This window comes from Ovis canadensis, chromosome 10 (genome assembly GCF_042477335.2).
Source record: "Ovis canadensis isolate MfBH-ARS-UI-01 breed Bighorn chromosome 10, ARS-UI_OviCan_v2, whole genome shotgun sequence".
Lineage (NCBI taxonomy): Eukaryota > Metazoa > Chordata > Mammalia > Artiodactyla > Bovidae > Ovis > Ovis canadensis.
The window spans coordinates 26,385,132-26,411,325 of record NC_091254.1 but is presented as its reverse complement, the minus strand read 5'-3'; the positions used below and the strand labels follow the sequence as shown (position 1 = coordinate 26,411,325).

Sequence of the window (26,194 nt, the reverse complement as noted above, 5' to 3'; positions counted from 1 at the left end):
GTACAGGCCCCAGGATTTGACATATGGAATGGTATTTTGGGACTTCCTTAATGGTCCAGGGGTTAGGGCTTCACACCCCCAATGCAGGGAAGTAAGATACCCACATGCTGCACTGTGTGGCAAAAAAAAAAAAAAAAAAAGATACTTGAACGGTATTTATTCTGCCTTATCCTAGAACATACACAGGGTCTTTGGGAGTATGGAAGTACTCTCTGCAGCTAGTATTAGTGAGAAGGGCTCAGAAGAGCAGAACAGTAGATTCTAACTACTTAAGTGGGATTTTATTTTGTATATCAGCTAGTCCAAGAAATAGTATTTTCATTGGTTGGTGATGTCAATAATAATAGCAAAATAAAAATAACAAAAAGCTGTTTTCTCATAAATGCTAGAATGTATAGTTATTAGCAGCAGAATCTTAAGGAAAAACAAGAAGAAACAAAGGGGAAAATAATGGTCAATAAAGAGGCAAAGGAAAGTGGAGGAGAGAGCAGAAGAGAGAGCAGGCCTGAGAGTGGTGAAACAGCAGCCACTGATGAAAGGACAGGAAGGGGTTTTCTGTGTGTGTGAGAAGGGGTGAGGGAGCGGGGATGGGAGAGAGGGGAAATAGAAGGAGGTTAAAGAGATAATGGAGAACCATTTGGAAGTGGGGAAATTGCTTCATAGGCTCAAGCAGTCAGGAAACTACCAGTCTGAGTGCATAGTTCACTCTGAGATGCACGATTTTTTTTCCCTTGTGGCTGCACTCGGTCCTCTTGCTCCTGCTCAGGCTCCTCTAGTTGTGGCGAGCGGGGGCTGCTCTCTCTTGCAGTGCACGGGCTTCTCGCTGTGGTGGCTTCTCTTGTTGCCCAGCACAGGCCCTCGGGCGCGTGGGCTTCAGGAGTCGCCACTTGAGAGCCTTAGAGCACTAGAGCTTCTGTAGTCGTGGTGCTCAGGCTTAGTTGCTCTGCAGCACGTGGACTCTTGCCACACCAGGGACCGAACCCGTGACCTCTGGAATGGCAGGCAGATTCTTACCTGCTGGGCCACCAGAGAAGTCCTAGAACTCACCTTTGGTTTAATTAACATCTGTGCTGCCTTGGCATCAGTCATTGAAATAGCATACCTAATGTCTGAGAAAAAAAGGCTGTATTTCCAGGTGAGCTCCCAACTGCACGTCAGCACAAAGTTTCAGTGCTGTGGAAACAAGCGTACGTAGAATAGAAGAAAATATCAGAGTTCTGGTAAAATGAAGCAATGTAAGCTTTTTTGTGACAAAAGCAAGATGGGGTATTGATAAGTGTCTAGATAAGTCTGTTATGAACGAAGGTCTTCATTTTTACAAAGGTATCCGTTTGATATGTTTCTGGTCTCCAGTTTCAGAATTAGTCGTACAAATTCTGTAAAGTTATACAATGCCTTTAAAGAGTGGAGTTTTCTAAAGGAAATGGTCAATGTTGCTTCATTTTGTTTGGCCTTTATAATTAAGGGGAGCATAGAATACCGATTGAGAGTCCGTATTACAAACAAATAATTTCAAATCTGATTGTAGAATTTAAAGAAAAATGGAAAGGGGAATTTTGTTACTTATGTAAGAGGAGAAAAAGTGATTGTCTTTTCTTGCCTTAATTTTGTGAAGAATTATATATCTATTTTATTCCTCTGTTTCCTTTTTGATCAGCAATCTTTAAATTTCCTGTGCCAGCAAATGGTAACTCACCTTGCAACTTCAGTTCTTGAACTATTTTAGTGTATTCTAGCCTACTATTTTTATTCTACTGAAATATTTTAGTTTGCATTATTTATGAGGATGTAACAAGTATAGCAAGTGTTCAAGGCATTAGTGTTCCTTTCTGGAATATAAATGCTCTGACATCAACCCTATGTCAGGTTAAAACTGTCATTACTATGGGTGGAAAAAAGCATACTTTTAAGCTCATAAATGTATTGTTTTAGAATTTTATGGGTCTGAGTTCCAGATTCTAATGAATGTAATTACTTGGCTAAGGCTTTACTCCTTTTTTTATTAAACTTCCCTTAAAATACAATGTAACTTTTTCTTTTTCTCCTTTTAATGAAATTAAGGAGTCAATGATTGTTAGTTGTCCACAACGTGGAAGCACTTCCTATCAAATTGTGTGACACCAGGGGAATTTGCATATATAAACTGTGTAAAGTATAAAACTTATGTTTTCTATGGTAGCACAAATAAACAGTTTTTCTTAGGATGGAGAAAGGAATGATTGTCTTGGATACTTAAGACATTGAAATGAGGACGTGAACTGGGCTGCTGTGTTTAAAATGTCGAAACTGAACCTAATTTTCTTCCCCAGACTCTATTTTCTAGAATTGAATCATTCTGTTGAATAGGCAGTGATCTGTTCTTTCATTGGGTTTCAACTCTTTTGCTATAGTGATCATGTTCTCTAAGTATTGTAGGATTTGTGGGGAATAATTTCTGCCTGTTTAATGCTAAAAATGAAGCCTTTCATATTGAACATGCTGCTGTGAGATGGGCATAGGATTTAATTAATTCTTAATTAGTATTCTCATGTTTCATATACTTACTTGTGTTCTGTATGTGTTTTTTATATAATCAGCTGGGATTAGAGAGTTTAACCTAATGTTAGAACCTTCATCATTGGCCTACATGGAGAAAGAACCAGTGGTCCAGGCATTTTAAGTCCAGTCTGGCAAGACTGAGAACCTAAACTGTGGAAGGTGCTGTGTCAGATACCGTAGAAGATTGATTGTTATACTTTATCGTAACCAGTTAAACTAACTATACAGGCAGTCAGCAGGATGGTGTCCAGGAGGTTCTATTTTTATCAATTTCAGGCAGCTGTTAACTTCTGTTGATTTAAGAAATCAACTGATACGGGCCTTGTTTTAATTTACTTTAAGCATGTTTTCAAGAGTCACATCATCCTTTTCTAGGAAGCTGGAACCTTTGATTATCAGGAATTGTAGACTGCAAACTTCTGTCAGATCATTCCATTCCTTGGTATTTAGTAAATTTTAGGGACTCTTTTCAGGTCACCTGTAATAATTGGCTTAAGTAGAATGAATGGTATCTGCAAAAATAGGGGGAAAATATTCTCATTAATTTTTTTGCCTTTATTTTTGTAACACTGAATGACTTTTAGTTAAGATGGGCATTTCCAGATATCCAACATTAATACTAAAATAAAAAGTAAATTATATGTTTTTCTGGTCATTTTATAGCGCTTTGAACTCGAGGATTCAAGAAGGTCTGTGCTTCCTGAGAAGATTGTGAGAGTGGAAAGGACGACCGAAAACAATGTCTTCCAAGCTTCTGTGACCATCCGGATTGCAGAAAAAGAGGTGACCATCAAGGTAATGAGTGAGTCAAGGTTTGTACTTTCTAAGGTTGCCTGTATTGACCGCACAGGCTCCGGTTGGTACTGGACATTTTTTTGACCTAAATTGAGTTTATAATCTGTTCATTAGTCTTTGGTTCCATAGTGTCACATATATATGTCTGTATCTGTGTATTTACGTATCCAGTCGGAAACTTTGTAAAAAAATTTGTAAACTGGAAAAGTTCAGGAGAAACATAGGGATAGCTTTTCATCAAAAACCAGCCTCTAGGAAATCAAATAGAGTGTTTATTAATGAAAGCATTTTGTGTTCTAAGTCCTTGATAAGAAATAGTTTGAAAATATGTTTTCAAACATATTTTGGCAACTAAAGATTTAGCAGCTAAGGACTGAGACCCAAGGACTTTAGCCCACATGACTCCTCTGTCCCTGGAATTCTCCAGGCAAGAATACTGACGTGGATAGCTATGCTCTTCTCCAGGGGATCTTCCTGACCCAGGGATTGAACCCGGGTCTCCTGCATTGCAAATGGATTCTTTACTGTCTTAGGTACCAGAGAAGCCCAGAACTAAGGATTACCCTTTTCAAATAAAATATCTGTCAGCTACAGGAAGCGGTTGAAAAAAGAGCTATTGTAGGTGAACAGTTTTTAGAGGAGGGAATGGTATTTGGTCACAGAGCTCCATCTGCTTTCTCTGCCTGCTTTTACCCTTTCTTTGAGGGTCCTGAGAATCCCAAGAGGTGATAGGAAACTGACACTAGAATACACCACTTGAAAAATACTGACTTAATTAAATAGTAAGTGAATGTAGCAAAGAGTGAATGCTTGCCTTCTTATGTTGCTGCTGCTGCTGCTAAGTCGCTTCAGTCGTGTCCGACTCTGTGCGACCCCATAGATGGCAGCTCACCAGGCTCCACCGTCCCTGGGATTCTCCAGGCAAGAACATTGGAGTGGGTTGCCATTTCCTTCTCCAGTGCGTGAAAGTGAAAAGTGAAAGTGAAGTCGCTCAGTCGTGTCCGACTCTTCGTGACCCCATGGACTGCAGCCCACCAGGCTCCCCTGTCCATGGGATTCTCCAGGCAAGAGTGCTGGAGTGGGGTGCCATTGCCTTTTCCCTTCTTATGTTAGGACAGAGCGAATTTTCATGATAGACTTTTTTGTTTGTTTTAATGTAATATTAATAATATTGGGTTGGCCAAAAAGTTTGTCTAGGTTTTTTCCATAAGATGGTGCAGAAAAACCTGAGCAAACTTTTTGGCCAACCCAATACTTATTCATGTAATTGTGTTTATTCAGTCATCAAACAAAATATTGAATATGTCTACCGTGAGCTGGGCTCTGTTTTGAAATCTACTGAGTGCCTGCAGTGTACTGACATTTTAATAAGGAAGAGATAGGAAATAAAAGGAAGTAAGTGTGAAGGATGGGAGGAGGTTTTAAGAATAGCTGCTTCTGAGTGGTAAACTAAAAATAAAAATGGGAAAAGATTTGTGGATAGTTTAGAAATCAGGAGATCTTTGGTATTTTGGAGAATCCCAGTTGGCTGATTTTAACTTCTGTCCTTATAACTGAAATTTGAGCAAAAACCTTCATTCTCAAGCAGTGCATTGTTATTATGAGTTATAAATAGCATGAAAATTACTTGATTCTCATGAAAATGTCTGACAGCATGGGCTTTAATTTTAGAGGGATTATTGACTTGGAAGTTTGATGAAAATGATCATCAGATCTGTGCTTGAGAAAATTGCTACTCTCTTGAAATATCTAAAACAGTATATAATTGAATTGAGCAGGAAATTAGTTGAAATTTTAAATGTCAGTTCTATGCTTTCATTTACTAATATTTTGAGAAAAATATATGCATATTACATTTACCTCTTTTTAATTATAGGTACCAGCTGGGACTAGGCCATTAAGTCAGCCTTGTACATCAGACCGTTTTATACAAACCTTGAGCCATAAACAACTCCTGGCTGAAATGATGCAGTCTCACATGGTTAAGGACATATGTCTAATTGGAGGAAAAGTAAGACTGGCAGCCTTACTGCAAACTTCTGTTTCCTGACTTTTGGGTTGTTTTGACTTATCCCTTAAATGATTGTGTCCATTTGTAGGGTTGTGGAAAAACAGTCATCGCTAAGAACTTTGCGGATACCTTGGGATACAATATAGAACCTATCATGCTGTATCAGGTAAGCTGTTCATTTTTAGTACTTGGACTATAAATGTATACTTTCGGACCATCAGTAGAGTTTATGGATATCCTTCTTTAAGTTGGACCTGTTAATTTTGAAGTTGATAAATAACTGAAACAGCGGGAATGCAATTATAATTATTTGGAATTTTTGAAAGTGTACTCTAGGATATCTGATGTGCCCGAAACACCAGGGTCTGTTTTTCAAAAGAGATCCATTTTACATGCATGTGTACACACAGAACAGTTAACAGTAACTTGGATATGCAGGTTTCCCAGCATGATTTATTGGAAAGACTGTCTTTTTCCCTGTAGGATAGTCTTGTCATTCTTGTAAAAAAAATCAAGTTACCGTACGTGTGCCTGTAAGTTTCTGGGCTCCCTATTCTACTCCACTGGGTTTTCTGTCTGTCCGTATGGTGTGGGGGAGTACTTTTTTTTTTTTTTGCTTAATTCATAGAAGATGAGATGAATACCTTGCCTTCTTAGAAAATCACTCCTCTTGATGATGGTTAGCTCAATATGAAAGTTCATTAGAAGTGATCTGAGAATGGCATTTTATCATAATCTGCCTGCAGTGCGGGAGACCTGAGTGTGATCCCTGCGTCTGCAGGGTCCCCTGGAGAAGAGAATGGCAACCCACTCCAGTGTTCTTGCCTGGAAAATTCCATGGACAGAGGAAACTGGCGGGCTACAGTCCATGGGGCTACTGAGAGTTGGACACGACTGAGTGAATAACACTTCCACTTTTCACCAACCTAGTTTCTAGTTTCAAATGAAAATACTTTTCTACCAAATGATGGGGAGGAAAAAACCCTAATTCATCAATATATTTATAAAACAAGTTAAATTTTATTATAAATATTTTCCATTCTATATATAGGTCTAGGATAAGTACAAGCATAATTTACCTTCCCAGCTGCCATTGCTTTGACATCATACAGAGAAGACCTTTTGTGAAGATAAAATTTCTTTTCTCTTTGAACCCACCCCCATTTATTAGTAGTATTATTGCTAAAATTGTACGCATTATTCTTTTTCTTACATGAAATTAAAAACTCCCATTCTAATGAAAGCTGGAAAGAATTTTTGCCTCATCTGTTTATTCCAGACAGTACTGGTTCTATATCAGATTTCTGTAGTCAGTTTATGGTGATTTGCACACTGTGGTGACAGATTATCCTATAAGCATATGCTTGAACTGTGAAGATTACCGTAACCTCATCCTACTCTCTAAAGAAGAACCAAACAAGGGAGTACGTATGTACTTATCAATTTAGATTTCTCAACTACTGAAAAACTACCTAAAGAATCTTGTCGTTGAGAATGTTATCCTTATGTGAGAAAGAATTAGTTTAAGAAGCCAAGAATAGATTTTCTTATGTATTTTTGAAGAGTGCCAGTAAGTTCACAAAAGTTTTCTTTCAAATTTTTTTAACTTTCCTGTTGAATTTGTTGATTGATAAAGTAAGGTTAAGAAAGTTATACTATTAAAGTTGATGGCAGACCATTATATTACCTGATACTCCTCTGAGATATAAAGTCAGTCTTTTCTAGTTCCTGCCATGAGATAAGGTCATTTAGTCATATCTTATTAATCTTCTATCTGAAAAACAGGGGTGATGATATTCAAAAGGCACATAAGATTCCCATAAAAATATTTTGTCCAGCCTCAGCATATACACTGTTTCCATTGTAGATGGCCTGCAAGGATTGGGAAAACTGGTGCAGAGATAAAGAAACATCATACATTCTGAAAATCCCTTTTCCAATTTTGCTCTTCTGCTCATTAATCTTTAGAGCAATGACTGGGAGAAAAAATTGGTTTAGAAAGATATGAAGTATAATATTGACAACATGTTTTGTAGGTGAGTTTGTGTGTATGTCTGTCTCTCCATATGGGTCCTTTCCATGAACTGAGTCAAAGCGTATATCAGGCTGTATATTGACATTGGTAGGTTTTGTAAACTGTTAATCAGTTGGTCTCATGATAGAAACCAAGCTCCTGAGATTAAATATGACTCTTTCTGCTTACAGTTTCATATTTATTAGTAGTGTTCATGGATTTATTTGGAACAGAGGAATTAATTTAATAGAATTCAAGATTCGATTTTGGTTTTATAATAAAATAGCCCATATTAATGCAAAATTTTCAGAAGTTTGACCCAACATAGAAAATTTAGTGGGAATAAGTAACTCAGGGTCCATTTTCCTAGAAGATGTAGAGATTTCCCTGTTAATTGTACCTGTATAAAGCTATACTTAATCTGTGGGTTTTGCCTTATTTTTAGACTTGACTATTTTTAGAACTGGATTTCATATGAAGAAAAAGAAAAACAGAGCCTTAACACAGATTTGTGGCAGTACATAAAATAAGTTTTATAATAGGTTATAAAAATCTTAAATCATTTGGCTCAAGTGTTAGGTCAGATTCTTTTAACTGGTTATTCTTTTTTTAGTGTTGAAGCCAGTGATTTCATAGTACTGAAGAAATACAGGTTATTATTCTTTTCTTTCACAACCAGATAAGGGCATGCTTCCAGATGTCTTTTCACACCAATGTAAACAGCACCAGATCTGTGATCTCTTTATTTCTTTTTTTTAAGTATTAGTTGGATTAAAAGCCAAGTCAACTCCTATCAAAAATTAAGGTCAAATAAGTTCAGGAGACTTATAACGAACTGTCTAAAATCACTGTCTAAAACATATTGAAGTCTTAGGATCATTTTTGACCCCCAAGTTTTTCTTTTCATTCTAAACTCAAGCCAGATCCTTTTCATCTTCAGTCTAATTTACAATCTCTCTTTCCTGTTTACCCAAATACAGAGTAGACATATCTTAACTTTTTTTCTCTCTCATTTGTTTTCACTGCCCTATGTCTTGGATTTATTTCCTTGCTTCTTGTCTTTGTCTTGCATTTGTACTTTTTTCATGAAAATTCCAAGACTCTGTATTAATTTAAGTGGTTGATACTCAGCCTTGGAGCTGGCTTTCTATATGATTCTGTAGATCATTTTGTTTTCTTTATTTATCTTGGTACCATCTGTCATTCTTTCTGTCTCCTGAGTATTTTTTCTTTTTCCCTCAAGAATAACCTTCATAAGGCTAAGAATTTACTTGAACTCAATTCTTCAAATTTATTGTATTATAAAATATACAATGTATATCATCATGCAGATTCTACATCCTCTGAATTTTCAAATAGAAATTATAAACTAAGGGTAGTTGCCTTTTCATAAAGCTCTCCCTCATTTTTTTTATAGCTATGTATTATTCCATCATGTGGTAATACCAGAGTTTACTCAGCCTGTTTCCTGTATATGGACATTTGGGCTGTTTCCAGTATTTTGTAATTACAAACTAAGCTGCAATGAATAACTTTGTGCATATGTATTTTCATATTGTTAGAAGTGTATCTTCAGGATTAATTCCTAGAAGAGAAATTGTTAGGTCAATAGGTAAATACATGTGTGGTTCTGTTGTGTGTGTGCTTGTTAAATCTCATCAGTCATGTCCAGCTCTTTACGACTCTGTGGACTGTAGCCCGCCAGGCTCCACTGTCCATGGCGTTATCCAGGCAAGAATACTGGAGTGGGTTGCTACACCCTCCTCCAGGGGGTCTTCCCAACCCAGCTGTCAAACCCATGTCTCTTATGTCTCCTGTGCTCGCAAGCGGGTTTTTTGCCTCTCGCACCACCTGGGAAGCTGGTGGTTTTGTTAGATATTGCCAAATTTTCCTCTATAAGGATATACCATTTTCCATTCCTACTAACAGTGCCAACAGAGGGGGCTGCCAAGCTCTTCAAAGTTTGCCAGTTTGATAGTTAGAAATGCTATCTAACGAGTAGTTTTAATTTGTATTGTTTTATATTAGGAGAAAAATTGAAAATCTTTCCTATTTTTAAGAGCCATTATTATATCTCTCTTTAGCAAATTATTGGTTTATTTCTTTTGCCCATTTTTCTACCAAGTTTTTGATCTTTTTCACCTTAATTTTTGTGTCTAATATCAGGCATATCTGCTTTTTATCTGTGGTCTATCTGCGTATATTTCTCTCTCAGTCTGTGAGTTATACTTTGATTTTATTTATGAATAAGTTAGTTTTGCCTTGTACATTTTAAGTGGGTTTATAATTAAATTTATTGATATTTTATTGCATCTAGATTTTGAGTCATGGCTAGAAAGATCTTTCCCTATCCCCAGGTTAAGGAGGAATTCACTCATGTCTGTTTCAGCTTCTAGGCTGACCTCTCTCCAGTTCTTGCACATAACCTTTCATATTTTAGAAGCAGCAGGATTGCACTGGATCTTTCTCTTTCATGCCACCATCTCTTTCTGACCACAGCTGGGAAACATCCTCCAACTTTATGGAGTCAGATTATAAACCTGGGCCCACATGGGTAACCCATAATAATCTCCCCATCTCAAGGTCATTAAGTGAATCATGTCTCCATAATTCCTTTTGCCATGTAAGGTTACATATTCACAGGTTCTGGGGATTAGGACACAGATATCTTTGGGGGGCATTATTCTTCCCATTGGAGTAGGCAGTGGCCACCCACTCCAGTACTCTTGCCTGGAAAATCCCATGGACAGAGGAGCCTGGTGGGCTGCAGTCCATGGGGTCGCTAGGAGTTGGAAACGACTGAGTGACTTCACTTTCACTTTTCACCTTCATGCATTGGAGAAGGAAATGGCAACCCACTCCAGTGTTCCTGCCTGGAGAATCTCAGGGACGGGGTAGCCTGGTGGGCTGCCGTCTATGGGGTCGCACAGAGTCGGACGCGACTGAGGTGACGGAGCAGCCGCAGCAGCATTCTGCCCATTGCACTGACCGTAATGGAAGATCACACCACTGAGAACATTGCCGTTGGTGGTGTTTGAGTTACAAATGTGGCACACCTCTTTCAGTCCATATAGTTTTCATATTCATAGTGATTCGGTATGTACTGCAAGCATCCAGCTTCATGATGTTTTTTGGTGTAGTAGTGCCCATGTATTTGTTGAAGTGTGTATTACTTTTTAACAGGTTATTTTCCCTGTACTAAAATGTAGGCTGAATTTTTATTTGAAATTATGTGTACAGGTATATTATGTTACTTATGGATTTTTTTCAAGGCTATAAAGCAAAAATTACAAAATGTTGTTTATAAAATGGGGATGTTTATAAAATAGAGTGGATCTAACAGGATAGAGAACCCAACGGGTTAGACCATAGCATAGTGCTTGGCATGAAGATATGCAGTTGAATATGCACCATCTTAGAGACTTGTTGTTGTTCAGTTGCTTAGTTGTGTCTAACTGTTCGCGACTCCATGAACTGCAGCATGCCAGGCTTCCCTGTCCTCCACCATCTCCCGGAGTTTGCTCCGACTCGTGTTCATTTAGTCAGTGATGCCATCCAACCACCTCATCCTCTGTCGTCCCCTTCTTCTGCTCTCAGTCTTTCCCAGCATCAGGGTCTTTTCCAGTTCAGCTCTTCACATTAGGTGGCCAAAGCAGTGACGCTTCAGCTTCAGTATCAGTCATTCCAATAAATATTCAGGGTTGATTTCCTTTAGGAACTTGGGAAATTCTAAAATATTTTTAAGTAGAATGACTTTTCTTTTTAAGTATGTGAGGGATAGAGGTGATTATTCAAACATTGTTGTCATTCTCCCCACCAAAACAGTTAAGAGCTTCTCCATGCATAGTGTTCTCTAATGCAGAATAGCAATAGAATTACTTAGATCAGCTTCTGATTTCTGAGAGTTAATTAATTCTTACCCCTTAAGGCAGGAGGCGGTTTTGAGACAAATTCATTTCCATTCTAGAATTATAATTTTCCACATGTTTTCTATGTTTTTAAAGAATAACGTTTTGTGGCAATGTAATAATCTCTTTTTGCAACCTCTTTGAAGTGCTTCATTTACTAAAATTTATAATTACTCTAAAATAGGCCAGTAAAGTGGAATTTCCTGACTTTCAAAATTAACGATGAGCAAGGTTAAGTGCCAGAGTTTATACCTCAAGCAAAGCTTATACAACAGGAACTAGCTTATTAATTTTCAAGTCATTTTCTTGACTACCAGATTGTACATCTTTAAAAACAAAAGTAACAGACAGTGAGGTTCACTCTGAGATGGGAGGGCACTAGGTTGCAGCCCTAAGAGGACCATCTGTTTTTATTTGGAATGCTTTCCTTCATGTTAGGTGGGTTTGCTGTAGAATGGTGGTGTCCTCGTCACATCAGTTTGTTTTTCAGTATGGGTCCATTTCTCTACTTGCTGGCTTTTAAAAAACGATAGAATGGAGGAGTTGCCAAAAATCAGTGGTTGTTTTCAACTAATAGAAGTCCATCCCAAGAGTGTATTATTTTTATAATCGAAACTTGGTAAAACATATCTTAGACTCTCACTTTGATGGAGAAATCATCTCAAAAAACTGAGTGTAATGACACTTAGAGTAATTTATGTTAAGTTTGCAGCTGGAACTAATTGGAGTATTTATCTGATAGCATATAACTACAAAGTTATATATTGAAAAGTCAAGCTATTTGCTTGTTTAACTTGATAACCTTTTAAACTTATACATTCTAAAAATGCAAAGTATATTTTAAAGTTTAACTGTGCAATATATGTTAATAAAGGTTCATCTTACTGTATTTGCATACATTTGCCATTTAAAAGGCCATAAGTTTTACATTCGTTTTTTTAAACAAAAGTATCCAAACATGATACTCAAATCTTTTATAATTTTGAAAGTATGTACTGAACTCCTTATCTAATTGAAACAGTCTACATTTTAAGTAACGAACAACATCTTTTGTGTTGTCTTAACAAATTTAGTTATTGTGAGGTATTTATTAGATTTATAAAAACACTCTAAGAGGCCTTTGGCCATGTGTATAAAAATAAACATTACAGTAACACCAAATCCATTAGCCCAAGGAAGAAAACACAAGTAACCAGAGAATCCTACCAAATAAGGAATTCCAGCCTGAAAGGTATTTCATTTACCATCCTTGGTGATCCCAAAACATAGGATCCATAAACTTGAAGAGGGAAGGAATTTCAAATTTGAGGATTCTCTGTGGACTAGCTCCAAACTTAAGGACACAGTGTGATAAAGTCCCAGTACTGTTGGTAAGAACAAACTGTTACGCTTGACCGTCTCTATCAGTTAGGACATTTGTTCTAAATCTACTCTACAGTAATCTTGCTTAGGGGTCTTAGGGAAATCTTTAATCTTGATTAGGAGTCTTAGGGCAATCTTTTAAGGGTGCTCAGGATTAAAGATTGCCCTAAGACCCCTAATCAACATTAAAGATTGCCCTAAGATCCCCAATCAAGATTACTGTAAAGTACATTTAGAACAAATGTCCTGATAGAGATGGTCAAGCATAACAGTTTGTTCTTACCAACAGTATTGGGACTTCATCACACTGTCCTTAAGTTTGGAGCTATTCCACAGAGTAAGGAATAAGAGTTAAGAGTAAGGATTTGCTAAAGGTTAGTTAGTAAGAGTAAGGATTTGCTAAAAGTTAGTAGGATTAATGGGCTTCCCTTGTGGCTCAGCTGGTAACGAATCTGCCTGAAATGAGGGAGACCTGGGTTTGATCCCTGGGTTAGGAAGATCCCCTGGAGGAGGGAAAGGCTACCCACTCCAGTATTCTGGCCTGGAGAAGTCCATGGGTCACAAAAAGTCGGACACGACTGAGCGACTTTCACTTCAGTAGAATTAATAATGAAGTTATATATTTATATTCTTATGGGAAACATGTCAAGAAGGAAGAGAAGGATTTTGACTTGATTTTGACAGTTGCAAATTTCTGTAAGTACCTTTATTGTTGTTCAGTCGCTAGGTCATGTCTGACTGTTTGAGACCCCAGCACACAGGGATTCCCTGTCCTTCACTATCTCCCGGAGTTGGCTCAAACTCATGTCCAATAAGTCAGTGATGATATCTAACTGTCTCATCCTCTGCCACTCCCTTCTCCTCCTGCCCTCAGTCTTTCCCAGCATCAGGGTCTTTTCCAGTGAGTCAGCTTTTCACGTCAGGTGGCCAAAATATTAGACCTTCCGCTTCATCATCAATCCTTTCATTGAATATTCAGGATTGATTTCCTTTAGGATTGACTGGTTTGATTTCCTTGTTGTCCAAGAAACTCAAGAGTCTTCTCCAGCACCCTAATTTGAAAGCATATGTTTTGTAAACATATTTTTATTTTTGGAAACAAAAAGTAAATACATACTTCTCAGCTTTACCATCTAGTTGCCTTTTATGATTCCTAAGTGCTTTGTTTTTCTGTTTTCCCCTTACTAAAAAAACTCCAGTTATTCAGGATCCAACCACTTTCTGAATATATTGAATTTTATTGCTGTTTTGCCAACCAGTGTTATAGAACCAACAGCCTTCTGAGGTGTTTCAACTAAAACCATTTGGCAGAACAAGAGAGACAGCAAAGAGAAAGGTGATTTTAACAGACAGAGTTCAACTAGTGCCTCTGGGTGCTGAGCTGAGGCAGCTTGGGATCTGAGCTGATAAAAGCTGGGAAAATCCTGATCTTATAGTCTGTTGACTACTGTTGAGAGATTAACAACCTGAAGACGGGCCTCAGCCAGCCCAGCTCCTGGAATGCTTCGTGTTCATTTCCTGTGGTTCCCTGGAGCTCCCCCAGATTTAGGTAGCTGCTGGCTGCCGCCTCTGTGCTAGTGAGGAGCGGTGCCCACCATACCCTCATGTAGTGAGGAAGGTGGGCAGGGCTGCCGTGATGCCTTCGGCAGCCTGCTTCTTTAATCTCAGCAAACCTTCTTCTGTGCTGCTTCAAGCAGGAGAATCCACATTTATCCTGAGTGATGCTCCCTGAATCTATTAACTCTTCCCTATGTCCCACATAGTGACAGGTGTTTGCAGTGTCTCCCATGGGGGAGCAATTCAGAAACATCAGTTTTAGTTTTGTGAAGACAGTTCCCAAAAGGACACATTAAACCAATCAAAAGAGTTATTTAGTATTTTAGCCATGAAACACTTTTTAGCTTTGTCCCCATCCACCATGCACCCCACACCCAATCACCAGTCTAACATCATTTGCTTTTTACAAGATCCACTCTAGCTATGGACATCACCAGTAGCTGTAACCCATCCTCCCTGGACTCATGTTTAGAATTTGCTGGAAAATGCATTTGGCATATGAAATTTTACTTTATAGAGTTTTTAAGAACCCATTAATTATGTCATTTGAATGTTAATAGATACTCCTGTCTATCACATACAAATTCACTCTTGGATAACATTAATATTCTACAGTCAAAGCAGATTCCACTTATACAATATAGAATTATCAACTGTAGTCACCATGTTTTATATTATATCCTGAGATCCTAATTCATCTTATACCTTAAAGTCTGTACCCTTTTACCGACCTCTTCTTATTTCCCTTGGCTCCCCTGGTGGCTCAGATGGTAAAGAATCCGCCTACAATGCAGGAGACCCAGATTCAAACTCTGGGTCAGGAAGATCCCAGGAGTAAGCAAATGGTAACCCACTCCAATATTCTTGCCTGGAGAATTCCAAGGACACAGGAGCCTGGCAGGCTACAGTCTATTCAGTCGCAAAGAGTCAGACACAACTGAGCAACTTTCACTGACTCGCTCACTCATTCTTATTTCCCTCACCTCTCAGTCCCTGCAGAGAAGGTGATGGCACCCCACTCCAGTACTCTTGCCTGCAAAATCCCGTGGACGGAGGAGCCTGGTAGGCTACAGTCCATGGGGTTGCTAAGAGTTGGACACAACTGAGCGACTTCACTTTCACTTTTCACTTTCATGTGTTGGAGAAGGAAATGGCGACCAACTCCAGTACTCTTGCCTGGAGAATCCCAGGGATGGGGGAGCCTGGTGGGCTGCCATCCTATGGGGTCACATAGTTGGACACGACTGAAGCGACTTAGCAGCAGCAGCAGCAGCTCAGTCCCTGACAACCATTTTCATGTCTATGAGTGTGACTTTTAAAAATTTATTTATTTTTAATTTAAGGATAATTGCTTTACAGTACTGCATTGGTTTCTACCAAACATCAACATGAGATTCCACTTGTAAATGATGCCATGAAGTGTTTGGCTTTGTCTTTCTGACTTACCTCATGCGGCGTAACACCCTCAAGGTCTATTCATGTTGCAGATGGGAGAAATTCCATCTTTTTTATGGCTGAATAATACTTGTGTGTGTGTGTGAACCATAATTTCTTATCAGTGTTTTGTCAATGAACACTCTTGGCTATTGTGAATAATGCTGTAATGAACATAGGAGTGCAGATATCTCAATATTCTGTTTTTATTTTCTTTGGATATATACCCAGAAGTGGGACTGCTAGATCATATGGTAGCTCTATTTTTAACTTTTTGATGAACCTGTGTACTGTTTTCCATAGAGGCTGCAAAATTTTGCATTCCTACCAAAAGGGCACAGTGGTTCCCTTTTCTCCACCTCCTCACCAGCATTTTTCATCTCTTGTTGTTGTTTGTTTGCTTTGTTTTTGATAATGGCCATTCTTACTGGTATGAGATGATATCTCATTGGGGTTTTGGTTTGTATTTCCTTGATGATGAGTAATGATGACACCTTTTCATGTATCTGTTGTCTATTTCTATTTCTTCTCTGGAAAAACGTGATCAATTCCTCTGCCCATTTTTTAATCAGATTTCTTTTTTTTTGCTATTGAGTTATATGAGTTCTTTATTTAGATATTAACCTTTATCATTCCAGTCCCAAAGAAAGGCAATGCCAAAGAATGCTCAAACTACCACATGATTGTACTCATCTCACACGCTAGTAAAGTAATGCTCAAAATTCTCCAAGCCAGGCTTCAGCAATACGTGAACCGTGAACTCCCTGATGTTCAAGCTGGTTTTAGAAAAGGTAGAGGAACCAAAGATCCAATTGCCAACATCCGCTGGATCATGGAAAAAGCAAGAGAGTTCCAGAAAAACATCTATTTCTGCTTTATTGACTATGCCAAAGCCTTTGACTATGTGGATCACAATAAACTGTGGAAAATTCTGCAAGAGATGGGAATACCAGACCACCTGACCTGCCTCTTGAGAAATCTGTATGCAGGTCAGGAAGCAACAGTTAGAACTGGACATGGAACAACAGACTGGTTCCAAATAGGAAAAGGAGTACGTCAAGGCTGTATACTGTCACCCTGCTTATTTAACTTATATGCAGAGTACATCATGACAAACGCTGGGCTGGGAGAAGCACAGGCTGGAATCAAGATTGCTGGGATAAATATCAGTAACCTCAGATATGCAGATGACACCACCCTTATGGCAGAAAGCAAAGAAGAACTAAAGAGCCTCTTGATGAAAGTGAAAGAGGAGAGTGAAAAAGTTGGCTTAAAGCTCAACATTCAGAAAACGAAGATCATGGCATCCAGTCCCATCACTTCATGGGAAATAGATGGGGAAACAGTGCAAACAGTGTCAGGCTTTATTTTTTGGGCTCCAGAATCACTGCAGATAGTGATTGCAGCCATGAAATTAAAAGATGCTTACTCCTTGGAAGGAAAGTTATGACCAACCTAGACAGCATATTGAAAAGCAGAGACATTACTTTGCCAACAACGGTCCGTCTAGTGAAGGTTATGGTTTTTCCAGTAGTCATGTATGGATGTGAAAGCTGGACTGTGAAGAAAGCTGAGTGCCCAAGAATTGATGCTTTTGAACTGTGGTGTTGGAGAAGACTCTTGAGAGTCCCTTGGACTGCAAGGAGATCTAACTGATGCATTCTACAGGGGATCAGTCCTGGGTGTTCATTGGAAGGACTGATGCTAAAGCTGAAACTCAATACTTCGGCCACCTCATGCAAAGAGTTGACTCATTGGAAAAGACACTGATGCTGGGAGGGATTGGGGCAGGAGGAGAAGGGGACGACAGAGGATAAGATGGTTGGATGGCCTCACTGACTCGATGGACAAGAGTTTTGGTGAACTCCGGGAGTTGGTGATGGACAGGGAGGCCTGGCGTGCTGCAATTCATGGGGTTGCAAAGAGTCAGACCTGACTGAGCGACTGAACTGAACTGAACCTTTATCAGTTATATGATTTGCAAATATCTTTCCATTCAGTAGTTTGCATTTTCATTGCATTTGTGGTTTCTTTGCTGTGCAGAAACTTTTTAGTCTGATGTTGTCCCACATGTTTATTTTTGCTTTTATTGCTGTTGCTTTTGGTGTCAAATCCAAAAATTATCACCAAGACCAACATCAAGGAGCATACCACCTATATTTTCATCTAGGAGTTTTATGGTTTCAAGTCTTAAACATTTAAGTCTTTAATCCATTTTGAAGTAATTTTCATGTCTCATATAAACAGGGTTCAGTTTCATTCTTTTGCATTTGGCTATACATTTTTCTTGATACCATTTATTAACACCATTATTTAAAAAAATATTTGACAGTGCTGGGTCTTAGTTGAGACATTCATGATCCTTTAGTTGTGGCATGTGGAATCTAGTTCCCTCACCAGGGATCAAACTGAGGCCCCCTGCATTGGGAGTGTGGAGTCTTAGCCACTGGACTCCCAGGGAGGTCCCTTGGCGCCAGTAATGAATATGTGTTTTTGGCTCCTATGTCATGAACATGTTCACCATGTATGTGTGGGTTTCCTTCTGCGCTCTCTGTTCTGTCAATCTATATGTCTGTTTCTTCGGCAACACCATACAGTTTTGGTTAGTATAGTTTTCTAATATAGTTTGAAACTAGGAAGTGTGGTGTTCCCAACTTTGTTCTTCTTTCTCAAGATCTATGTAGCTATACAGTGTCTTTGATGATTCCATACAGATTTTAGAATTGTTTATTTCTGTGAATAAACCAGCTTTGAATCTGTAGATTTCTTTGGATTGTATGGACATTTTAACTTTTTAAATTCTTCTATTCCTTGAGTGTGAACTATCTCTCCAGTTATTTCTGTCTTCAGTTTTTTCCTTCAGTATGCTATAATTTTATAGTTACGTGAGGTGAACATTTATAGATATTTAAGTTTATCTCATTTTTGGTGAGAATATTTAAGTTCTGTTCTCTTTTGTACATGTTAAATATTTGTAGCTACTTAATTAAAATATGTTACAAGTCATAATCCATCCTTTAAATTATAGTGGGAGTCACCTTTTAAGAATGCAAATCAGGTCATGCCATTTCTCTGCTTAGAATCTGTCAGTGACTTTCCATCATACTTAAAATAAGAACCCCTAGTCTTAGCTTATGAGCTGTCCACCAATGCTTTTCAACCTTAGCTGCATATTGGAACCACCCAAGAAACTTCAAAAACTTTTCAGTGTCCAGCCCCCCCCCTTTAGGGAATATGAAGTAATTGGTTTGAGGTGGGACTCAGATGTATGCATTTTTACAAAAGTTACTCAGTGATTCTAACAGGGAGCCAGGATTGAAAGACATCACCCTACCTGATCTGACCCATGCCTGCATCTCCAGCCATCTCTCCCCAGGCTGGACCCTCTGCTGGTTGTGTTTATGTTGGCCTCACCGACTACTTTCAGTCCTTTAATGCCATTTAGCTTCTTTCTGCTTTAGAACTTTCGCACAGGATGTTGCCTCACCCTGAAGTACTCTTCCCTTGATCTTCACTTGGCCTTTTAGCATTCAGATAGAAACTTGAGTATACTTACTGAAAGCATCTTTGACTCATGGAGCTATTTGCTTATCACATTACCCAACATTTTCTGTGTACTACTGACCAGTATGTGAGATATATATACATACATTTTTTGTATTTTTTTTGACATCTCCTCCCTCCCTCCCTCCTTTTTTCCTCACCTATGTTCCTTACCTTTGTCTGTTTTGTTCTTTCTCCTTCGAATGTAAGATCCATGTTTATCTTTCATTGCTGTCTCGTCAGCACTCGGAACCATGGCTTATGTGTACTAACTAGGCAATCAATGTAGGAAGGAGTGCATAAATAAATTTTGAAAAATTTGCATTGTTTTTAAAGGGCCAGTTCAAATCTGACCTTGGTCAAAATTTTCTTTACCAGTTTCTTACTTGTTTCCATATTTACTTTTTCTTTAAATTCTAAGATTAAAATTTCTTTTGTCATACAATATTTTTGTATTTATTTATTTTTAATTGAAGAATAATTGCTTTACAGTATTGTGTTGATTTCTGCTGTACATCAGCATGAATCAGCCTTAGGTATATACATGTCCTGGCCCTCTTGAGCCTTCCTCCACCTCCCATCCGATCCCACCCCTCAGGTTGTCACACAGCACCAGGCTGAGCTCCATGCACTATACGGTGACTTCTCATTAGCTACCTGTGTTACACATGGTAACGTACACATGTCAGTCATGTGTGTATGCTAAAGTTGCTTCATTTGTGTCTGACTCTTTGTGACCCTGTGGACTGTAGCCCACTAGGCTCCCCTGTCCATGGGATTCTCCAGGCAAGAATACTAGAGTGGGTTGCCTTGCCCTCCTCCAGGGGATCTTCCCCATCAAGGGATTGAACCCACGTCTCTTATGTCTCCTGGATTGGCAGGTGAGTTCTTTACCACTGGCACCACCTGGGAAGCCCAGTTCAGTCACTCAGTTGTGTCTGACTCTTTGTGACCCCATGGAGACTGCAGCATGCCAGGCCTCCCTGTCCATCACCAACTCCTAGACCTAACTCAAACTCATGTCCATTGAGTCTGTGATGTCATCCAACCATCTCATCCTCTGTCATCCCCTTCTCCTCCCACCTTCAATCTTTCCCAGCATCAGGGTCTTTCCCAATGAGTCAGTTCTTCGCATCAGATGGCTAAAGTATTGGAGCTCAGCTTCAGCATTAGTCCTTCCAAAGAATATTCAGGACTGATTTCCTTTTGGGTTGGCTGGTTTGATCTCCTTGCAGTCCAAGGGACTCTCAGTCTTCTCCAACACCACAGTTCAAAAGCATCAATTCTTTGGTGCTCAGCTTTCTTTATAGTCCAACTCTCATATCCATTCATGACTACTGGAAAAGCCATAGCTTTGACTAGGACCTTTGTTAGCAAAGTAATGTCTGTGCTTTTTAATATGCTGTCTAGGTGGGTGGGTCTATCTAACTTTTCTTCGAAGGAGCAAGCATCTTTTAATTTCATGGCTGCAGTCACCATCTGCAGTGATTTTGGAGCCCCCCAAAATAAAATATCTCACTGTTTCCATCATTTCCCCATCTATTTGCCATGAAGTGATGGGACTGGATGCCATGATCTTAGTTTTCTGAATGTTGAGTTTTAAGCCAACTTTTTGACTCCCCTCTTTCACTTTCATCAAGAGGCTCTTTAGTTCTTTGCTTTCTGCCATAAGGGTGGTGTCATCTGCATATCTGAGGTTATTGATATTTCTCCCGGCAATCTTGATTCCAGCTTGTGCTTCATCCAGCCTAGCATTTCTCATAATGTACTCTGCGTATAAGTTAAATAAGCAGGGTGACAATATACAGCCTTGACGTGCTCCTTTTCCTATTTGGAACCAGTCTGTTGTTCCATGTTCAGTTCTAACTGTTGCTTCTTGACCACCATACAGATTTCTCAGGAGGCAGGTCAGGTGGTCTGGTATTCCCATTTCTTTAAGAATTTTCCACAGTTTGTTGTGGTCTACACAGTTTGATTGTAAGATTTAGTGCTGTTATTATACTTTTATTAACAGTGTCCTGAACTGTTAACCTAGATTTATTATTAGATTTAAATTTTAAAGTATTGGGATTTTGTTCCTTTGACTGATTCAGATTCAGCTATTATTTATTAAATACCCACTAGGTGCTGGACATTATCTCATTTAATTCTAAGGATGTTTTATTCACTTCCCCCATTTATCACAAGTCTCAGAACTGGGATGGAAGCCAGCTTTCCTCATCCTTTACCCACCCTTTCAGCTGTGCTGCTTTCCATGTTGGCTGACTAGAAAGAATTCGAGTGCTGTTGAGTGAGGCCAGATGCCATTAACTGCTCCTTGGGTCCTTTCCTGAACACTGAACAGGTTACTAGCACTTACCGCATCTTTGTCTTTATGCTTTATTTGTTGCTCTTTTAAGGCAATGTTCTTTAAACTCTGATAGATTGCTACTTTCCCACCTGTCAGACATTTGTGATAAAATGCAGCAGAGTTTGCAGTACCATTTGAATAACACGTGGTTCTTTAGTTTGTGTGTCTTGGGATTTTGCTCCTCAATATCTCTGCGTTTTGCCTTCCTTCTTGAGACTGTCCTTTACCCTCTTTTATGTATCTGGGTTTTAGCGTTTTTATTTATTTGTTTGTGGCTGTGCTGCCCGCAGGTTTTCTCCAGTTGTGGCGAGTGGGGGTACTCACTGTGTATGTAATGAGCACAGGCTTCTCATTACAGTGGCTTATCTTGCTCTAAGCGTGGGCTTAGAGCGCAGGCTCGGTAGTTGGCACACAGACTTAGTTTCTGAGGCACATGGAGTCTCCCTGGACCACACCCAGGACCCTTGCCCTGGCAGGCGGATTATTAACGACTGGACCACCAGGAAGTCCTTATATACTTAGTTGTCTGTGAACATTTCTGAACAGGCTTTCATTAAGTTGGTTTACTTTTAAAAAATTATTATCCTTGGGTTGTTTATGGACAACAGGATCCGTTCCGGCTGCCTAAAACTGAGAGCAATTTATTACAGAGTATTAGGTAGCTTGCAGAATGTCTGGGAGAGGGAGGGTGCGGTGTTTAGATTTCACCCAGTTAGGAATGACAGAGCTGGGAGAACTTCGGCCATAACCATTCTAGAAGAGGGGCTTTCCTTGTGCTGGCTGGCACTTCACTCTCACCAGCAGTTTCTTCAGTTCCCAGTTTTGTGTATGGGAGAATGCTTGGTAGAACCTGGGTCATGTATCGAACTCTAGCTGTAAAGACATCTAAGAAGTGATGTTTTTACTTTTCTAGCCTCTGTACCATACATAGCAAGGCTAGTAGAAAGGATTTGATTGGGTAAACTCACAGAATCCGTATTACATTTTTTGCACCTACTCTGACCTTGATTGTATATTTTATTGTATGACTTTATTAAGATGTCCTTTTGGTGGGTCACTTGTGAGATACTGGGTTTGACTTCTAGTTAGCCCCAAGCAGATGAATTTTGTTCTGCATTCATAGTATAAATTTTTAACTACAGTGGATCATCTTGCAGTCGATCCCACTGGTTACAGTAAAGAGCTATAAATGACTCAAAATCAGCTTCTTCCATCAATAGAGTAACTGAAAACAATCATGGCAGTCTTGTGATACCATCGTTATATACATAAAGGAAGCATTTATTACACTGGTGACTGGTTAAAAATAGTTCCTTTAAAGGAACCTGAGGGAGAAGCATGAAAGAGTTTATAAGTAAGTTTACAATATATGTAAAACAAGAGGCCTTTTTGTTTGAGATGAAACATAAATGACACAGGAATGTTGGCAGCATGCCTTGCATTTTGTTCACTGAGTATGCTTAGACTGTAAATAATGGCTTCATTTCTGCTTTGGGACCTAAAAATTATTAATATTCTGTGTGTATGCAGTATTTATGTAGTATTCTAACCCTAATTGTTATGTACATAATTAATCCCTTATTGCAGAGTTAACATCAGTTAGTGTTGGTGTTTTCCTTTATTCCCTAAATCCCAGATTTTCTTAGTATTTATACTACTGGCAGGATATTTTCTGGTACGGCAAGTTTTGTTCAGATAAGCAAAATTCATTTGAAGTAGACCTAGAAGGACTACAAAATTCCAGCAAATTTCTTTTGAAAAAAAGAAAAATCACTAATAATACTTACTTCCCCCATTCAAAAAAAATTAAATGCCAATGGCTCATGTTTTTAATTCAGAAATAAGAAAATAAAGAATAATATTTACCTAGAGATATAATTACTCTTAAGTATAGCTAAAGCAGTTTCATCTCAATCTTTTATATACATGTTTAAAGACATCTTTAAACAATAGAGACTAGCTGCTTTAGGGGTCATGTCAGGGAGCAGCAACATCAGTAGTCACTAATCCTTGCCAAAGAGGAAGCATTTGTGGGGGATACCCTGAGTGGTGTGCAGTAGGCACACTCCTTGATTAGCACGACACTATATACATGCGTTGAGTACTCCAGACTGGCTCTCTCTCTGTGGAATTTCTTTTACTTTAATTTGTTGCTGTATCTGTCGTAATAATATTCTTGGGGACAACCCGGCTCCTTTGCTTATTAGTTATGTGTCCTTAATTGGGTAAAATGAAGGCAATAATTTTACCTATCCTTTAAGATTATAAGGAGGACATGAGTTAATTTATGTGAATTACTTCTTGCCTAGTAAAACCCTTCATAAGTATTAGCTGCTGTAATTATTGCTGCTTCTATTTTTAACTCCTTAACACACTATTCTTCATATGATAGACCATGAAACAAATTTCTCTTAGTCTCATGATCAAGAACTGTGGTTCTGCTGCTTTTTTGGTGTCAGTGCTGTAGAATTAAAGCTTATTAATATATAACTTTTTTAATGTCAGCGTTTTTGTGTGTTAGAAATTAGATTCGCATTTTAGATTCTTCTTACATGTTTTGTGGGTCATCTTTACCTTTCTTGGTTTCATTTTCTCTTGTTTAGTTTTCTTTAACAACTTATTTTAAATTTTATAATGTATTATACATATTTTTGGAAGCCAGCTTGCTTCTGAAACTCTTTGGGGTTCATAAATATGGTAGAAAAGTGTATTTTTTAATCTAGTTGAGGTCATTGTTTGTATATAGTTCAATATCATTTGCTATAATCATTGATATTTTCTGCCAGAAAAATTATATATGCTTTATAATATAAAAATTTACTTTCTTATCAAACATTCATATTTAGAGAGGTAGCTGAAATGTCTTTATTCACTAAAAATTTAGTCTATTCATTTGTTTTTCTGAATGATACTGTACCTTGCAAAATAAATTCTAATCTTATTCTAGTCACTGATCACACAACCATATTTTTGCAGTTATTTATCAAACTACCTACCTATATCCAGGTTTCTTAAGGGAATCTCAGAAAAATTAATGCATAGCATTCACAGGTCCTAAAAGCATTGATAATTGCTTTAGGGCTCAAGTCTACATTCTGGTGCATTTTGTGCAGTTATGCTTCTTCTCGTTGTAATAGGACATTTTAATTTTTAGTAGGGTTTCTCTGCTGCAAATCAAAAGAGCAAAATTCTTAATGACACAGAATCTTAAGACATATATAGATGTTTTCCAGGGATCTGAATGAAGGGGTGAGGTGTTTAAGGTTAGACAATAGTGTTCTAAAGGAACTAGTTTTCATGTCCTGTTATTTTTAAATTTTTAAGGAAACACAGAAAGAGGAAATGGTTTGGCCTCTTATGATATCATTAGTGCTATTTTTATTCTCTTAAGTTCAAAGGTTTCAAGAATAAGAAAAATATATGCAAAAATTGGGACATTCATTGTTCTTTGTTTTTATTAGTGTGCTTTCAGAATGCTCATATGGAGTAAGCATATTTCTTTTTAAAATTTTGTTTTTGCACTTGATTTATGGATATATGTGCAAGCAGAATATGTAAGCTTTATGGGTATGTGTGTAAGCAAGAAGAATAAGGAAATGACATATTTTCTAACAATTCCATGTTGCCGTATGTTTTAAAATAAATAAGATATTAAAACAGCTTCATGGTACTAAACCCAAATGCTGTAGACAGAAACACTTGAAAAAGCTGTTACTCTGTTTTAAAAATTACCTTAATATTGAGATCATGTTACTGACTCATTTCAGACTGTTCTGAAAAAATTCTGTTTATTCAGCTTGATTAGGTTCAGTTCTGTGAAAATTCAGTTTTACTTTGGTGTACTTGTACTGTCATACAGTGGAAAATAACACAATTGAAAATAATTTCTTATTGTAACTAATATTAAGGAAAATGGGGGCAATTATCTTTTTAAGAAAAAGCTGGAATTCTGTCTTTTCTCTCAATCCTCTCTCTTTTTCTCCAGGATCTTAATTATGAAAACCAACTACTTTTATTAAAGAGAATACTTCCCCCCCCCTCCTTAGAGTTTTTGTTTTTTGTTTTTTTTTTAAATTTCAGTACACTGGTACATTAGAAATGAAGAATGGCTCTTTTTCTCATAATAGTATGCAGAGACTTGACAGGCTAAAACTGGACTGAGCTGGTCTGTTAAAAAATGCCAGGTGTTTTCTCTTCTCTGCTCCTCTGAAGAGTGAAGAAAGGGAGAACTTTTCTGGTCTGTTGTTGTGGCTGGCGTTAGTAACTCTGAACTCTTTTCGATCTGTTACTGCTTGTTGTGTAGCTGCTGCTGCTGCTAAGTCGCTTCAGTCGTGTCCGACTCTGTGCGACCCTATAGACGGCAGCCCACCAGGCACCCCCGTCCCTGGGATTCTCCAGGCAAGAACACTGGAGTGGGTTGCCTTGTCCTTCTCTAATGCATGAAAGTGAAATGTGAAAGGGAAGTCGTTCAGTCGTGTCCGACTCTTCGCAACTCCATGGATTGCAGCCCACCAGGCTCCTCCATCCATGGGATTTTCCAGGCAAGAGTACTGGAGTGGGGTGCCATTGCCTTCTCTGTGTTATGTAGCTGCAAGTCATTAATTTCAGTTTACTTCAGTCAGTAAAAGGCTGACAGCTGCTAGGTTGGAAAAAAGGAGCCCTACGTACTGATTGTCTTTCTC

The 26,194-nt window shown here is 38.4% G+C and overlaps 1 protein-coding gene across 4 annotated transcripts in view; it reads left to right on the top strand.

The window, feature by feature from the left end:
• The window catches only part of VWA8 (von Willebrand factor A domain containing 8), a 383,224-nt gene that overhangs the window by 68,475 nt on the left and 288,555 nt on the right, over positions 1-26,194 (top strand). For all 4 annotated transcript variants that reach the window (XR_011259328.1, XM_069601241.1, XM_069601242.1 and 1 more), the window contains 3 exons: positions 3,202-3,333; positions 5,210-5,344; positions 5,433-5,510. Coding sequence is in view for 3 of the 4 variants with exons in the window: in XM_069601241.1 (XP_069457342.1) it covers positions 3,202-3,333; positions 5,210-5,344; positions 5,433-5,510 (345 nt within the window). In the remaining variant the exon portion in view is untranslated. The remainder of the gene's footprint in view (positions 1-3,201; positions 3,334-5,209; positions 5,345-5,432; positions 5,511-26,194) is intronic.